This window comes from Oncorhynchus gorbuscha, linkage group LG17 (assembly GCF_021184085.1).
Source record: "Oncorhynchus gorbuscha isolate QuinsamMale2020 ecotype Even-year linkage group LG17, OgorEven_v1.0, whole genome shotgun sequence".
Lineage (NCBI taxonomy): Eukaryota > Metazoa > Chordata > Actinopteri > Salmoniformes > Salmonidae > Oncorhynchus > Oncorhynchus gorbuscha.
Genome location: NC_060189.1, coordinates 58,158,954 through 58,177,417, shown reverse-complemented (window position 1 = coordinate 58,177,417; position 18,464 = coordinate 58,158,954). Strand labels below are relative to the sequence as shown.

Genomic DNA, 18,464 nt, shown 5'->3' with positions numbered 1-18,464 from the left:
GAGAGAAAGAAAGAGCGAGAGAGAACTAGACACACACAGTACACACCATGAGCAATGATCCAGTAGATTTGGGAGTCAGGTGTCTGGTAAAGGATTCTGTAGGGGGCCACTCGAGCACTGGAGTCCAGCACCACGTCCAGTGTTCCCACCAACAGACCTGTGGTGGGAGGAGCAGGGAATACCGTGGGTTAGGGAGGGAGACACTGTGGGAATATCATGATCGTCTATACAACATTGTTTGGACGTTGAATAGATAATGCATTGATTGTCTTGAGGATGGAAAATAAAACCTGTCAGTGATCCAAGAACTTAAAAAGCAAATACAAACAAGTCATGAATCCTCCCCCTAAAAAAAATATACTTCAAAGCAAAAACCCAACAAAAGAGTTTCTGTTTTAGCCCATTTCAGACACGTAACAAAGCAGCCCCCTCCACCATGTGAGACAGCAGACCGTTCTGGGACATTAACCCTTGTTAGACCACTTATGCTCTCCTTGAAAGGCCCTTGATGGAGCCCTCTGGCTATGAGATCACCACTTATGAAATAGAGGGACGAGGAAGTGGTATTTAGGGCTGACGGGCAGCTGTGGCTTTCCTGTCCTGACTGCTTCATGCCCAATTTATATTATAGGACAAAACCGAGCCACAAACCAGGGCTGTGCCCGTATCTACAAAGCATCTCAGAGTAGGAGTGCTGAACTCTGATCAGTTTAGCCTTTTAGATCATAATTAGATATGTTTATATGGACAGGTGGGGACCTGATCTTAAATCAGCACTCCTACTCTGAGACATTTAGTGGATGGGGTCTGGGCTGGCCTGGTTACACATCCACCATAGTTGCTGGAACTGTGCTGGAAAAGACACAATGAAGAAATATCCCAGCCAGCACAGTACGGTTCAGGTTGGCACTAATGTGTGAATGTGGTATCAATGTTCTTGTATGGAGAAGTGGGGTGGATGGGCAGATGGCACAGAGCTCAGATTTCCCATGTGACAGATCGATGCGGAGAGAAGAAGGTGAGAGTAAAGTCACCTGGAATAAAAAGGATGAATCCCCTATAATCTAATGACCGAGGGATGAATCCCCTATAATCTAATGACCGAATCCCCTATAATCTAATGACCGAATCCCCTATAATCTAATGACCGAATCCCCTATAATCTAATGACCGAATCCCCTATAATCTAATGACCGAATCCCCTATAATCTAATGACCGAATCCCCTATAATCTAATGACCGAATCCCCTATAATCTAATGACCGAGGGATGAATCCCCTATAATCTAATGACCGAGGGATGAATCCCCTATAATCTAATGACCGAGGGATGAATCCCCTATAATCTAATGACCGAGGGATGAATCCCCTATAATCTAATGACCGAGGGATGAATCCCCTATAATCTAATGACCGAGGGATGAATCCCCTATAATCTAATGACCGAGGGATGAATCCCCTATAATCTAATGACCGAGGGATGAATCCCCTATAATCTAATGAATGAGGGATGAATCCCCTATAATCTAATGACCGAGGGATGAATCCCCTATAATCTAATGACCGAGGGATGAATCCCCTATAATCTAATGAATGAGGGATGAATCCCCTATAATCTAATGAATGAGGGAAGTGGAGAGATAAAATGGACAGATTATGGACTCATGACAGCTGAAAGAAGCCAATAACTCCCATCTCTTTTAAAGAGTTGTTTTATTACTAATGCTCATTATCTCTGATACAGTAATAATACATGACTAGTGTCTAGCTACTGTCTATTGTAAATCACAAGATCATAAAATCAGAAGAAACTGGTACCACAATCCCCCCCCACCAAAAAAAAAATATATATATACATATATTTATTTTTTTTAAAGTGGAGGAAAAACTTCTTAAGTGATGAATACGCTAGTCTTGCTGAAAGGCTTTTGTTGTGAATAGTGATAAGTCTAGTTTTTTTTTTAAATATCTTGGGGTCTACACTAATATGTTGTCATCAAAGTTTGAGTGGAAATGACACTCCAACAAACTCAACCTTTGATAGAAAGAAGCTTTTTGACTGCCATAATCCCCAGTCACCCTGAAACTATTCCCTAATGGGAATTTTACCATGACAGCTTTTTGCCAGTGGCGCATCAGACGCATAGAATTCTATGAGTCACACAGACAGAGATAGATGAAAAGAGCAATATGGGGAGAGGGGGACAGAGACAGACATGCAGAAAGGGAGCAAGAGAATCCAAAACGGGCTGTCTGGATGATATTCTTCCATCCATACATGATGTCTGCTGGAGGACTTCTGGGATACCACTCATCTCCACTAGCTGCTCTAATAAAGACATTTGAATACAATTACATCTATGGGGATTCATTTCCCTCTCCCTCCTGTTCTCTCTTTTAATCCTATGCAGGGCGCAATCAAAGGTTAGGACGAATTCAATGAGAAGTGCTTAAATAATGATTAAAGGCAAATAGATAATTAATATATCATTAACATGTTAATTGAATATGATCAAAAATGGCTGTATAGATCACAGTGTGGGCCTTTAAGAAGCAGTAAGGGCAATTCAGGTTTCACACTGGATGGTCGTAATCAATATGGCCGTCGGTTCTGACAGGTGTAAGGGCTTGAGATTTCCCATCTGAACTAGGCCTATACCTGTAGTTGCACTCACCGTGAACAAAACCCAACAGACACACTTTCAACTGTATCTTCACATTAGTCACCATTGATAACTGTACAGAAACGTTATAATATATGCCATTTAGCAGACGCTTTTATCCAAAGCGACTTACAGTCATGTGTGCATACATTCTACATATGGGTGGTCCCGGGGATCGAACCCACTACCCTGGCGTTACAAGCGCCATGCTCTACCAACTGAGCTACAGAATCATATTTATTTGTTTCAAGTGTTAACTGCAATGGCAAAAGCAGAACAAACACAGAGCTACAGTACGAAATCACGGGGAAGCAGAAAATTAATTAGATGGGAGTGAACAGAACAGCTTGGCCGATATGCAAAAGGTTTGTGTGTTAGCCTCCATTTCAAAGGGTTAGCACAGACACCGAAGCGGTTGTTGTTACTTGGGGCTGGCTAATGCAAGGATACAGGATCTGGGCCTTTCTGGCAAACATGTTGTGGGCATATAAGGACATTTTCAGTTTCAAACTTCAACCGGTTGTTTCTGTTGAACAGTGTTAAATCCAGTTCTGCACCCCCAGGGTTGCACATTTTTGGTCTAGCCCAGCACTAACACCACATTCAACTAAGAACATGATGAGTGGACTAGTTGAATTGAGTGTGCTAGTCTGGAACAAAATGTGCAACCATGGGGGTTACCTCAAGACATGGAGTTGCAGAACACTGAACAAATACCTGTGAAGCACCTCTCAGTTGGATAGGCAGGGCATGACCTGAACCCAGCGGTGTTGCAGGGATGTGTGTTAGGGGTTAACACAGGAAGCACAGGTGTCAAGCACAACAAAAGAGACCACTGACGAGTGAGACCCACTGAAGGATGACACCCACAACATCCTGTGACTTCCACGACTACATGCAACCTATAGCTCAAACCGCTCACTCCAAATCATCTGCACAGTTAAGATCAACAGCAATGGAGAGGATTAGTATGCACAGTATTTTATGAAGGAATTAGTGCACCCTACATCATTGTGACAATATTACTTGTTTTGATCAGAGGGCTACTTTCCCTGCTTTCCCCCTCAGAACACATGATCCTCCACCATGCTATAATAACAAGAGTTAACATGAGCTACTGTACTGTGGTGTTTTGTATATGGTGAAGAGAAGGACCCCAGACCTATAGCCTAGTGTTGACCCTTTAATCCATAACATGAACTTTGGGAAACCACACAATTGTCTGTGACTATATGTTCCTATACATTTGATTGTACTTTCAACACCCCCAACGTAACTAACACACACACACACACACACACACACACACACGACCAAAGAAAAACAAGATGTAGAGAAACTAAGCTCCAATGATGAGAAATGCTTCCTTTGTTGTGGGTGGGGATGGAAAGAAACGAGCCCGAGTCTACATACAGTAGACTGGAGAACAGACCAGCATCATGTGATGTTTTGGACTTTTTATAGATTGGAGAACCCAAGAAACAAGGTCAGAAGCTGGGCTGCCTATTGTTACTTAGCAAAGCTCCATTCTTTGTTCAGTTGAGACGGCTAGTTCCTACTTTCCACTCAAGAGTGGGGAAAAAAACACCATCTTAGAGCAAAAACAATCGGTCTCCATCCTGCTTTCTGTTGGGTCTATTTCAGTGTTTCATCTGGAAAAATATATAGCAGTGGAGGGGAAGTTCCGATGGGGATTGAAGGAAGGGTCCCACCCTTGCTTTGGGGGTCTGGGTTCCCTGCCAGATATTTTTTTTATGGAGAAGGACTTAGAAGCTCAGTACTGGTGACTTATTAAAAAATGACTTTCTACAGCAAAAATGAACAAAAATACAATTATGCTGACACCATTTCAAATATAATTTCCACCTCCAGAAATGAGCGCAATAACACATTTTTAAAATTATTTTGAAAAACATATTAACATATTGGACAATGCATATAGTCTATGCATGGTCCATATTATCAGGTATGCTATTAGCAATAAGCATTATCACTTGTAGCCCAACTGATGCAGAGAAGAGCAAATAAATAGGCTGAAGCATGGGACTACCTGTCTGCAGTTAAACTAATTGGTTAATGATTAGCCCAATATGGTAACTAGTTATTATGCATAAACACAGTGAATATAGTGTAGAGCTAGCTACCTGGTAGGGTAACACACCCCCTGCCTGTACTTGAGGTAGGGTGGTGTTTTACCTCAAAACTATCCTACAATTGACCAGTGTTACATTTATCCCAAATATCCCCCATGCACTAAAAACTGCCTGGTGCAGTTTGTGCATATTTAGGAGTTGAGAAATACACATGCATCGACTGCTTGTCAGAATGCATGTTTCCCTCCTTATGGCACTTGTAACTTGAATGTGCCATGAGAATAATATGAATCTTGTATAGAACACACAAAAACAAGCAGACTATAAAATATTAGCTATTCTACTATGGGGTTACCCAATTTTTATATTCATGACTTGTTTGTTTGCAGAGGAAAAGTACATGTGGACTGTTCTAGCATTGGCAGAAATATTTTCTCATGTTCCATATTGTTTTGGACGTGGCGGTAATGATTTTACTGTGGAGCAGCACCACAGCTAAATGGCTACAGAGGAAACACTGGTCTATATTCTCCCAAGTACTGACACTGCACCTAATCACCCCACTGGCTGAGAATCAATATTGTTTCAAATAACAAGAACCTGATACGAAGTAACACCATACATGTTATTTTAAGTCATGTTTCTCTAACCTAACCCCCTGTAACACAGCTGTAGTGTTATTCCTTTTCTTCTTTCCCAAGTCTCAATGTGTACCTCCAGGTCAGAGGTCACCAGATAAGATAGATGACGTAAAGCAGCAGATGATAGTGTGGGTAATGTTCGATGGTCAAAGAGGTCGATGGTTAGAAGTCTAGTCCAAGTGTCTATTGAGGGCGATGTCATCAGGTCTACGTGATGTTAGTCACCCAACACATGTAGGCCTAGTAGAGTTTCAGGTCATAACGACTCCAAAATGTCACACTATTGTGAAATGTTAGGTAATATAGGTTAGCTTATTGTCCCTTGGCTAGTGTAATTTCTGCATTGAAAGTATCATATGGTGAATAAGCTCCAATCCAACTTTTGGGGTGGAAGGTAGCCTAGCGGTTAGAGCATTGGGCCAGCACCCGAAAGGTTGCTAGTTCTAACTCCCGAACCGACAAGGTGAAAAATCTGCCCATGTGCCCTTGAGCAAAGCACTTAGCCCAAATTGCTCCAGTGTCGCTGTAGATAATGGCAGACCCTGGCAGAGACACCACTCTCTGAGGGTGTCTCAAGGAGAGTGGAGATATGCAAAAACAAACATTTCCAATTCACATGCGTATTAATACACAATTGTACAAGAGGGAAATAGAAAAAATATAAGCACCTACCAAATTACCATAGTCAACATTTCACAATTGAAGCTTGACATTTTTCAAATCTTATGATTTAAGATTGATTTTAGGGGAACTTGACATCTATAATGAAACTGTACTATTTTTTCTGTTTCTCAGTCTCTATAAATCAATTAAATTTAAAAAATGATAATGTTGACTTTTCCTCATATCAAGTAGCCTCATAAATATGGCTATAAATCAAAAAGAGTTGGCCCTGGTGCCCTTCCATATGCCCCAGGAGGACCAGGTGCTCGCTTGGCTTTCTCTCTCTGCCCGCTGAAAAGGGGTGTTTACTGGGCAGTGCCAGTCATTGTGCCCAAGCTCTCTCTTCTCCTCAGCAGGCCAACTGGCACACCACACGGTCCGCTCAGTATTCACATAACAATGACATCATCACATATCACCACCGCACGCTTTGTGTCGCTATCCCGAGACAATAGGGAGAGGCAGAGTGTTGTTTCGGGGACTAACTTTCAGTCGCTGGCATGCGGGAAAAATTTATATCGCTGTCCTTCAGTAAAATGTCAGCGAAATGTCTTGTTTCTGACCAATGAAGTGAGATACTTGCAGGCCATTTTGGCTCCCCTTGTCATATTCATTACTGGCTGGCTGACACTGAAGAGGGAGTGACTGACTGGCACTGAGGACAGCAGCACACAGTTCAACTCTCTTTGACCCACCATGACTGCGACGGCCAGTCTAGTCAAAGCAGGGCTACATAGATACTGTATAGAGAGGGCTATAGATATATTCATACAGAGTCATCTCTATGGCTCAGAGTCAAAGACTTGGACTGAATCTACTGTACCTTTAATGAACCCGACTGACTTTTCAACTGATCATGTTCTATCCTTTTTTTAACAAGGTAGCATCATTCACATCATTCTCAGAGTTGCGATGAGTTCAACAGACAGACTGAATCCAGGTCAGCCTGACTGGGATGGCACCCTATACCCTACATTATGCACTACCTTTGACCAGAACCCCATGAGCCCTGGTCAAAAGTAGTGCACTACATAGGAAATAGTGCACCATTTCAGATGCAGACAGTCGCCACCACTTACGGTCCATAAAATGATTGCTCCTCCCTGATGTAGCAGTCCTCCTAGTGACTGTGGACTAATTTGGATGGAGTGAGTGAAGTCGAAGAGGAATAGAGGAGATGAGTAGAGAAAGGAGAGGGAGAGATGATTCAGCATGTACTACTCCTGCCGGGAAGAAAGAGTGTGCCTTTGCTCTGCGTGTCTCCTTGTGTATGGGTTGTCTCGGTGGCATTCAAAATTCAGTACGGTGTATGACACATCACCAGCCATTTTAACATTCCCTGGGCGTGCTGGGCTCTAATCAATCACAGGTTCATTTCCATTTATTGGAGCCTTTTAACGGTCCCAAGTGCTGGAATTTGTCTTCCCTGTCAGGGGAGATGTGTCCAGCCTTATGTTAGCTAGCTAGTAGCCTAATGAGATTACAATTGGAGTGAACTAAGCACAGTCAATGATTATCTATTTAACAAATCTATGCATTTCATTCCTTGTTTTGTTAATGGTTTAAAGGGTATATAGAAGGCTTACTCTTGCAACAATATTCTTTACAATTTTCCAGGATCACCTAAAGTACAAGGCCTACATAAATAGCCCAGATCTTGGGATGCTGATCAATAGGGTACATTAGCTGCTGAATGCCCACTAGCTCCATTGTATGTAGTTCTATGAGAGGTGGTCCATAAGCATACAACAATGGCCCTATGACTATTGAGTCTAAAACCTTATTCAGATAAAATCACACCTGCATTTGTCTAGTTATTGTAGCTCCCGAGTGGCACAGCGGCCTAAGGCACTGCATCTCAATGCTAGCAGCGTCACTACAGATCATGGTTCGATCCCAGGCTGTATCACAACCGGCTGTGATCGGGAGTCCCATAGGGCGGCGAACAATTGGCCCAGCGTCATCCGTGTTATGGGAGGGTTTGGCCATCATTGTAAAATAAGAATTCGTTATTAACTGACATGCCTAGTTAAATAAATAAAATATAGTAGTAGGGGCTATTAGGGTCACGTGTCTATTCATTCATACAGGTCTACATCCCTTCATGCCATTGTCATCCCTTTGATATCTCCCAAACCAAGCGAGAGACCCGGCCAGAGAACAATCATTTGGCTTGGCACTGCTTGCATCACAGCTGTAATAGCGTTAAATAATCCTAGCCAAGTATATCTGAACTCGACGATAGAACATTCGTGGAGTTCAGCTATGCTTGGCTACAATATTCCATGATTTAGAGACCGAGAGAGAGAGAGACAGTTATATGTATCTCACCCGCTAGTCCTCCTCTGCCGTCCCCGTGGCCCTTGCGTTTCTGGAGGATGAAATACGGATTTGCTCGCTCGGTTATCCACAACGCACCCGCCTGCAACACCTCTTCAGGGTGCACCCACATCTTCGTCCAGCGGATTCTAAAAGCACATCAAATCCAGCTGATTCAGGCGGTGCCTGTCAAATGAACTGGAATGCTGGTTCGGTCAGTCCAGGGGCTGAGGCTCGATGCAGGTCCACCGAATAACACGTACAATTGGACAAGGACAACTTGGTTACAGTGTAGGTATAGAATTATGAGAGCATAAAGACCCTATTTATTCGCTAAAAACACGCTCTCCAAACTTCCATGCACGGCCGCGTGAGAGGTGATTGGATTCCAGCCGTGTACGCCAAATATGCAAAAAAATGTGTGCAATACAATCAGTGGAACTAAATTACTACGTGGCACAATAAAGCAGGTTTCGCACTAAAACAACCGAATCTGACAGATTTCTGTAGGGATGGATCTGAGAGCGACACTTCGGTTCGGTCTTTGTTGTTTATTATCTGTGTTGTAACCGCTGTCAGGTGGATATCGCCGACGAGTCCTCGTTCATCGGTCGTCAGATATTTCAGAATGAGCGATGGACGCTAAATAATGTGGACACAAGCACGTTATATCCATTAGGCTATTTACAACCTACTATCCAACATATATGTATGCTGCCTGCCTCCACATCGAACAACAATGTAATTTAATGCAACCCACTCTCTAGCGCCGCTACCGCACAGCTCTGTATCAACAACACGCGTCATAGAGTGGCCACATCGTTACGTCAACTTTGTGGGAGTTGTTTGCATAATTATATCCTAGGCGCTACGTGGTAATAAAGTATAATTCAAATGACTAAAGTTGTTCGTCGATATGACTTGGCTACTGTTTACAAATACCAGGTTTCGAAGCTGTCTTCAGGCGCAAAGCTGTCACTGCTGGCTCTTGCTGTTTTGCATTTGTTGTTTTTGCCACCTGTTACCAATTAGTGGATCAATTGTAATGGTTTCCATTGTTTCTTTCATATGTACTTTATTCTTTAATGCAAATATCATCAAAGCAATTTTATAAGCAAATACAATTGCCATAACTTACACCTATGTCCAGTGGGTGGAGTTTTACAATGACATGCCACACACATTTGGGGTTTCTTAAAATCTTGAGAAAGGGGTGTTTAAGAATGAAAACGTTGAATTAGTAAATTCCCAGTTAGTCAGAGGGTTGAAAAGGTACACGAAAATAATATCCAGTTTCAAACATCAGTTCCTTCAACACCACACACCCACAAACCTGTCAGACATGAGTCAACAAATGTTTGTGTGTCAACATGTTAGGTAAATATGTGGAAGTTGATGGAGATAGAAATGGTTTATATTCCACAAGGTCTCTCTGTCTACAGTATGTGGTCCATGGTCTGCTAAAGGCCTTAACTGTGCTTGTTTTTTATATATATATATGTGTGGGTTTAGCTTTGCTAAACTGACTGCACTTTAAGGTTTCACAGCTTCCATCGACGCGTGGGAGACCTTGTCTGAGGTTGCTCGACTTTCCCTCACAGACCACATTAAGTAAAAGGGATTCGGAGCTGCAGAGACGAGACCGATGTCACTACACTTTCTGTTTTTGTCACTACACTTTCTGTTGTTGTCGGTTTAGACTGAGGCTGAAGGTAGGGACAAGCAGATGTGCATAGTGCACTATTTGTTTTTACCCTCCACCTATTCACCAGTAACCACAGCGGGGCTATGTCAGGGGCTCTGTTCAGTCAGTGTCAAAGTCCCTCTTAGTTTCACTCTGTTTCATCTACAAAACTTTTTGTGTTTCTTGCCTCAACTTTTCTTCTGATGTCACTCAAAAGCACCTTAAATTTAGGGCAGGATTCAAGTGAGGCTTACCTTTCTGCCATTTAGTGGGCAGAGGGGCAAATTCATTCATATTTGGATTAGGTTTATGTGTAGAGTTGATTAAATGTTATGCTACACAAAGGTAAATAACACATTTTTCTAAAGTAATCCAACCAGTTAGTTAGATTTTTTCATCCCATTACTGAAATAGTTGTCAGTTTAAATGGCTTAGACTTCCATCTCTTACTGAGACAAGCTCTCCTGACAGAGATGGGGATTTCTTCAATGTTTTTTTATTGTCAGGCAGACATCAGGGATTGAGGCTTTCAAGCTTCACTCTCAGTCCCAGTCGAGTTAAACCCTTCATGGTTGAGTTGATCGTGGAGAGCTGCTTTCTGCTTGGCAGTAGGGCCTTCCTCCCTGCCTTCTCTTACCATCACAGAACCAAAACAGAACTATCTGTTCCATAGCTTTGCATCTAACACATCCTCATATCCCCATTTTAGAAGCAGTCCTTCCCTTAAAAAAACAGAAGCAGAACTGAAACAAGGGTTCCCATTCTAAGGAAATGTTCCTTTTCCTCTCCTTGTTCTGTTGTGAGCTGTCAAAACCCCGAAATCAAGACAGTGGTGCTACGGTAAACACTCCTTGAAGGAGAAAACACCTAAAGTAAGGATTTCCTCAGTATATAACTGAATAAGGAAAGGGGAAACCTAGTCAGCTGCACAACTGAATGCATTCAACTGAAATGTGTCTTCCACATTTTACCCAACACCTCTGAATCAGAGAGGTGCAAGGGGCTGCCTTATCCCATGTCATCGTCTTCCGCATCTTACCCAACCCCTCTGAATCAGAGAGGTGCAAGGGGCTGCCTTATTCAATGTCATCGTCTTCCGCATTTTACCCAACCCCTCTGAATCAGAGAGGTGCAAGGGGCTGCCTTATCCCATGTCATCGTCTTCTGCATTTTACCCAACCCCTCTGAATCAGAGAGGTGCAAGGGGCTGCCTTATCCCATGTCATCGACGCAGTTGTTGTTTAACTGCCTTGCTCAAGGGCAGAAGACCAGATTTTTCCATCTTGCCGACTCAGGATTCAAACCAGAGACAATTCAGTTACTGGCCCCACACTCTTAACTGCTAGGCTACCTGGGCACCCCAGAATAGCATAGTTAGGGTATGTCATATTTAGGCTATTTTTAGGGTGTAGGCAGTGGTGTAAAATACTTAAGTACAAATTCTTTAAAGTACTACTTAATTAAGTAGGTTTTTGTGGTATCTGTACTTTACTTAACTATTTATATGTTTGACATCTTTCACTTTTACTTCACTACATTCCTAAAGAAAGTAATGTACATTTTTCTCCATTCATTTTCCCTGACACCCAAAAGTACTCGTTACATTTTGAACGCTTAGCAGAACAGGAAAATTGTCCAATTCACACACTTATCAAGAGAACACGTGGTCATCCGCCTCTGGCTATCATTACATTTTCAAAACAAGAAAATGGTGCCACCTGTTTTGCGTAATATAATTAATTTAAAATGATTTATACTTAAACTTTGACTTTTGATGTTTAAGTATATTTTAGAAATTACATTTACTTTTGACACTTAAGTATATTCAGAACCAAATACTTTTAGACTTTTACTCATGTAGTATTTTACTGGGTGACTTTCAAGGAACTTTCTACTTTCTATTAAGGTATCTAAACTTTTACTTAAGTCTGACAACTGCTACTTTTTCCACCACTGGGTGTAGGGAACCTAAATCTAAAAGGGCAGTTTATTATTGGTAATTGAAAGATTCGTTCCACATTCAAAGAATGAAGGGGGCTTTTGAGAAATGGAAAAGACCACATGCAGATGAAACGGGTCGAATAGTGAAGCCTTGAAGAAAGAGAACAGTCGGCCTGCTTGAAGATGATGTGTTATTGTTGTTGTCTGTATTATTACCTCTAACCAGTGGTGGAAAGGGTATCCAATTGTCATAATTCTGTAAAAGTACAGATACAGTAATAGAAAATTCCTAATTAAAATTCCTGGTCTTCTAGGCAGACTGGCCAATAAAAAGGAAAGATTAAGATAGGCAAAAGAACAAAGACACTGGACAGAGGAACTCTGCCTAGAAGGCCAGCATCCCGGAGTCACCTCTTCACTGTTGACGTTGAGACTGGTGTTTTGCGGGTAGTTGAGGACTTGTGAGGTGTCTGTTTCTCAAACTAGACACTCTAATTTACTAGTTCTCTTGCTCAGTTGTGCACCGGGGCCTCCCACCCAGGGATATCCTTGTCTCATCGCACACCAGCGACTCCTGTGGCTGGCCGGGCGCAGTGCGCACTAACCAAGGTTGTCAGGTGCAAGGTGTTTCCTCCGACACATTGGTGCGGCTGGCTTCCGGGTTGGATACGCACTGTGTTAAGAAGCAGTGCGGCTTGGTTGGGTTGTGTATCGGAGGATGCATGACTTTCGACCTTCATCTCTCCCAAGCCCATACGGGAGTTGTAGAGATGAGACAAGATAGTAGCTACTAACAATTGGATACCACAAAATTGGGGAGAAAAAGGGGGTAAAATTAAAATATATATATTTTAAAAGTATTCTGTGATGTATATAAAGTGTAATATTGGGATGGAAAATCAAAATGTAATACATCAACTCTATATCTGACATGGTATAGGTGTCTTTTTTTAAGGTCAACCATGGGTGTGAGGTATATACTTTGTTTCAATGTAGATTTGTTTAAGACTACCAATAATCACGGTGACCCTGATTTAGCCCACTACAGTATTAAAACACTATTATTGCACATAGTGAGTCCATGCAACCTACCGTTTCTGTGACTTTAAGCACATTCTTATTCCTGAACTTATTTAGGCTTACCATAACAAAGGGGTTGAATACTTATTGACTCAAGACATTTCAGCTTTTCATATTTAATTGATTTGTAGAAAAAATACAAATATAATTCCCCTTTGACATTATGGGGTTATTTTGTGTAGGTGCTGTAACCACCACAAAGTATCATGAGATGGCTCAAACAGAAACTGTGCTGTTGTTGATGTGTTCTGTGTCATTCTGTGTTCTGAGTCATTTCCTTAAAGTTCCCCCATGTCTCTGATACCAACATAATGAATGTCAGTGTCACGACTCCCACCGAAGGTGGCTCCCCTGCCTGTTCGGGCGGTGCTCGGTGGTCATCGTCGCCAGTCTACTAGCCGCCACCAATCCCTTTTTCCTTTTCTGTTAGTTTGGTCTTATTAGTTGCCCCTGTTCCTTATTGTGTTTCTTGATTTTTGTCTATTTAAGCCAGTTAGCCCCGCCTAGGTTTGTGCGGGATTGTTTTACTGTTAGTTGTGGATGTTCGATTGTATTTTATTTTTCTGGACATTTTGGGTCCTGTGTATTCGAACCCTCTGCTCTCTGCGCCTGACTCCAAACCCACTGTTCTTAAAGGACTCTGACAGAATCACGCACCGTTTAAATGGAGTCAGCAGGAGCAGCTGCACCTCCTCTCCCATCGATGGAGGAGCGAATACTCCATCATACGTCCATTCTCCACCGGATCGGGCGGCAATGGACCAGATGATGGAGAGGATGGACCGATGGGAGAGGAGTGGACTCCCTACCTCACCCCCAGCTCCGCTTCTGCCAGCACCACCTACCCCTCCTTCAGCGTCCGGATCCGTGCCCTGCGTCTGGCGCTCCCCAGGGAGTACGATGGAACGGCGGCTGGTGCCAGGGGTTCCTACTACAGCTGGAGCTGTACCTGGATTCCGTTCATCAGACTCCCTCGGGGGAGGAGAGTGTGAGCGTCCTCGTCTCCTGTCTGACAGGTCGAGCCCTGGAGTGGGCCAACGCAGTGTGGAATGGCCCAGACTCGGTGAGGGATCACTACCCCGAGTTCACCCGCCGGTTCCGGGCCATGTTCGACCACCCACCAGAGGGCCGAGCGGCGGGTGAACGGCTGTTTCACCTGCGACAGGAGACGAGGAGAGCGCAGGACTTTGCACTAGAGTTCCGGACCTTGGCTGCCGGGGCGGGATGGAACGACAGGGCCTTGATGGACCACTATCGCTGTAGTCTCTGGGAGGACGTCCGCAGGGAGCTAGCTTGTCGGGACACCACCCTCTCCCTCGACGAACTGATTGACATGTCCATCAGACTGGACAACCTGTTGGCTGCCCGCGGGTGTCCAGAACGGGCCCTGTTGATTCCACCTCCAGGCCCTCCCGCTCCAATCCCCATGGAGTTCGGGGGGGGGCCGCATCGAGGGGGACCAGAGGAGGAGGCTCCTCCTGCTCCAGGTGTGGTCGGAGAGGACACACTGTCGATCGGTGCTGGAGGAGCTCGTCTGGGAGTAGGGAAGTCAGGCAGAGCACTCCTCGTTCACCCCAGGTGAGTCAGCACCAGACTCACCCAGAGCTACCTGTTGGCCATATGTTCTTACTAATTTATTTTTCAGGTTTTTCTCCCTCTCTACAGTATAAGGCGCTAGTCGATTCAGGCGCAGCTGGGAACTTTATGGATCATGGGCTAGCATTAAGGCTAGGGATTCCCCTGGTGTCGTTAGACCAACCTTTCCCCGTGCACTCATTAGATAGCCGACCATTAGGGTCAGGGCTGGTCAGGGAGGCCACGGTTCCACTGGACATGGTAACACAGGGGAATCATAAGGAGCGGGTTAGTCTCTTCCTTATTGATTCACCCTTGTTTCCAGTGGTGCTGGGAATTCCCTGGCTGGCTAATCACAATCCGGAGATTTCATGGAGACAGGGGGCTCTCCGACGGGGGTCAGAGGAGTGTTCAGACAGGTGCATAGGAGTTTCCATCGGTGCGATGACGGTGGAGAGTCCAGACCTGGTTTCCACTGTGCGCATTTCCTCTGAATATGCCGATTTGGCTATCGCCTTCTGTAAGAAGAGGGCGACCCAATTACCACCTCATCAACGAGAGGATTGCGCGATAAACCTCCTGGCAAATGCTGCACTTCCCAAAAGTCACTTGTACCCGTTGTCCCAGGAGGAGACAGTGGCTATGGAGACATACTGTATGTCACTGAATCTCTGGGACAGGGGTACATTCAGCCCTCCACGTCACCCGTCACCTTGAGCTTCCTTTTTGTGAAGAAGGAGGGAGGTCTGCGTCCGTGCATTGATTATAGAGGTCTAAATTCCATCACAGTGGGGTTTAGTTACCCACTACCTCTCATCGCCACAGCGGTGGAATCATTTTACTGGGCGCGTTTCTCCACAAAACTGGACCTTAGGAGTGCGTATAATCCGGTGCGTATCCGGGAGGGAGATGAGTGGAAGACTGTGTCTGGCCATTATGAGTACCTCGTCATGCAGTATGGGTTGAAGAATGCTCCAGCTGTTTTCCAATCTTTTGTAGACGAGATTCACAGAGACCTACACGGGCAGGGAGTGGTAGTGTACATTGATGACATACTGATCTATTTTGCCACACCCGCCGCACACGTGTCTCTGGTGCGCAAGGTACATGGGCGACTGCTGGAGCATGACCTGTACGTCAAGTTCCTGGGTTACCGCATTTCCACCTCTGGGGTGTTGATGGAGTGTGACCTCGTTACAGCTGTGCGTAATTGGCCGACTCCGACCACGGTAAAGAAGGTGCAGCAGTTTTTAGGGTTTGCCCATTACTACTGGAGGTTTATCAGGGATTTTGGTCAGGTGGCTGAAGGGGGGACCCGGCACGCTTGCGCTGGTCAGCTGAGGCGGGCAGATCTTTCAGTCGCCTGAAGGAGCTGTTCACCAACGCTCCCGTGCTGACTCATCCGGACCCCTCTATGGTATTCATAGTGGAGGTGGACCCATCCGAGGCTGGGGTGGGAGCCGTGCTATCATAGCCCTCAGCACGCCAAAGAAGCTCAGTTCGGCGGAGCGGAACTATGACTTGGGGGACCGGGAGTTGTTAGCTGTAGTCAAGGCTCTGAAGGTGTGGAGACATTGGCTTGAGGGGGCTAAGCACCCTTTCCTCATCTGGACTGACCATTGTAATGTGAGCAGCGAGGAGATTGAATCCATGTCAGGTGGGCCATGTTCTTTACCCGTTTTTGTTTTACGATTTCACATAGGCCAAGCTCCCAAAATAAGAAGGCCGACGCGCTGTCCCGCCTCTATGACACCGATGAGTGGTCCATCGAGCCGACTCCCATCCTCCCAGCTTCATGTCTGATGGCACCGGTGGTATGGGAGGTGGACGCGGAGATCGAGCAGGCGTTACGCCCTCAGTGTCCAGCAGGTGTTCAGTACGTGCGGCTTGGTGTCCGTGATAAGTTGATTCGATGGGCCCATACACTACCCTCTTTGGTTCTTCCTGGGATCGAGAGGACAGTGCGGACTCATAGGGGGAGGTACTGGTGAACCACGTTGGTAAAGGATGTGAGGTTTTATGTCTCCTCCTGCTCGGTGTGCGCTCAGAGCAAGGCTCCTCGACACCTGCCTAGAGGGCCTGCCTAGAGTTACAGCCCCTCCCCATTCCACAACGGCCGTGGTCACACTTGTCGGTGGACTTTCTCACCGACCTTCCCCCGTCTTAGGGAAACACCACGATCCTGGTCGTTGTGGATCGGTTTTCTAAGTCCTGCCGTCTCATTGCCCGGTCTCCCTACGGCCCTACAGACTGCGGAGGCTCTGTTTACCCATGTCTTCCGGCACTACGGGGTGCCTGAGGACATCGTTTCTGATCGGGGTCCCCAGTTCACGTCCAGAGTTTGGAGGGCGTTCATGGAACGGCGGCGGGTCTTGGTCAGCCTGACCTCTGGTTTCCACCCCGAGAGTAATGGGCAGGTGGAGAGAGTAAACCAGGATGTGGGTAGGTTTCTGCGGTCGTATTGCCGGGACCGGCCTGGTGAGTGGGCGAGGTACGTCCCATGGGCAGATCTAGGCCAGAACTCCCTCCGCCACTCCTCTACTAACATGTCTCAGTTCCAGTGCGTGTTGGGCTACCAGCCGGTCCTGGCTCCATGGCATCAGAGCCAGACCGAAGCTCCTGTGGTGGAGGAATGGGTGCAGCGCTCGAGGGACACCTGGAGAGCCGTCCAGGAATCATTAAAATATGCTAGTGGACAGAAGAAGAGGAGCGCTGACCAGCACCGCAGTGAGGCCCCCGTGTTCACACCGGGGAACCGGGTCTGGCTCTCGACCCGAAACCTGCCACTCTGTCTGCCCTGCCGGAAGCTGGGGCCGCAGTGTGTTGGGACATTTAAAGTCCTGAGGAGGATAAACGAGGTGTGTTATAGGTTACAGCTTCCTACTTACTATCATATTAACCCCTCTTTTAATGTGTCTCTCCTCAGGCCGGTTGTGGCTGGTCCCCTGCAGGAAGGTAAGGTCCCTCCGCCCCCTCTGGACATCGAGGGGTCCCCGGCGTACACAGTACGTGCTATTCTGGACTCGAGACGCCTGGTGAGGAGCCTACAGTTGCTCGTGGACTGGGAGGGATACGGTCCGGAGGAGAGGTGCTGGGTACCGGTGGGGGACATTTTGGACCTGTCACTACTGAGGGACTTCCACCGCCTCCACCCGGATCGCCCAACGCCTCGATCCCCGGGTCGCCCTCGAGGCCGGTGGTGGAGCGCTGCGGGCCGTGCATCAGGGAGGGGGGGTACTGTCACGACTCCCACAGAAGGTGGCTCCCCTGCCTGTTCCGGCGGTGCTTGGTGGTCGTCGTCGCTGGTCTACTAGCCGCCACCGATCCCTTTTTCCTTTTCTGTTCGTTGTGTTACTTAATTTTTGCCTATTTAAGCCGGTTAGGCCCGCCTAGGTTTGTGCGGGATTGTTTTACTGTTAGTTGTATTGTATTGTATTGTATTTTTCTGGGATTTTGGGTCCTGTGTATGGGCTGGTCAGTTGATGTGCCTTGTGTTTTTGGCGTGACCGTTTTTTCCGGTAATAAAATATACATGTATTCAAACCCTCTGCTCTCTGCGTCGGACACCAAACCCACTGTTCTTAAAGGACTCTGACAGTCAGCTAGCTGTCAGCTACTGCAAGAGATATATATTTCACAATTTGTTTACTATTACCAAGGCACCTGACCACTGACTGAGGGCCAAATTCATACGGTCTTGTACAAATACTGCACTGTGCGTTTGATTGAATTGACTCCAAAAGTATTACATCAATAGTTTTATGTCTTGGCAAATCCAGATCAAATGGAATAGATTTGGTAATTTC

General features: G+C 45.6%; 1 protein-coding gene across 1 annotated transcript in view; it reads right to left on the bottom strand.

The window, feature by feature from the left end:
* The window catches only part of LOC124001706 (TBC1 domain family member 9-like), a 29,329-nt gene extending 20,051 nt beyond the window's left edge, over positions 1 to 9,278 (bottom strand). Inside the window, 2 exon segments of the mRNA XM_046308708.1 lie at positions 47 to 157; positions 8,391 to 9,278. Of these exon segments, the coding sequence (XP_046164664.1) occupies positions 47 to 157; positions 8,391 to 8,511 (232 nt within the window). The 5' untranslated portion in view covers positions 8,512 to 9,278.
* Between the last annotated feature and the right edge of the window lie 9,186 nt (positions 9,279 to 18,464).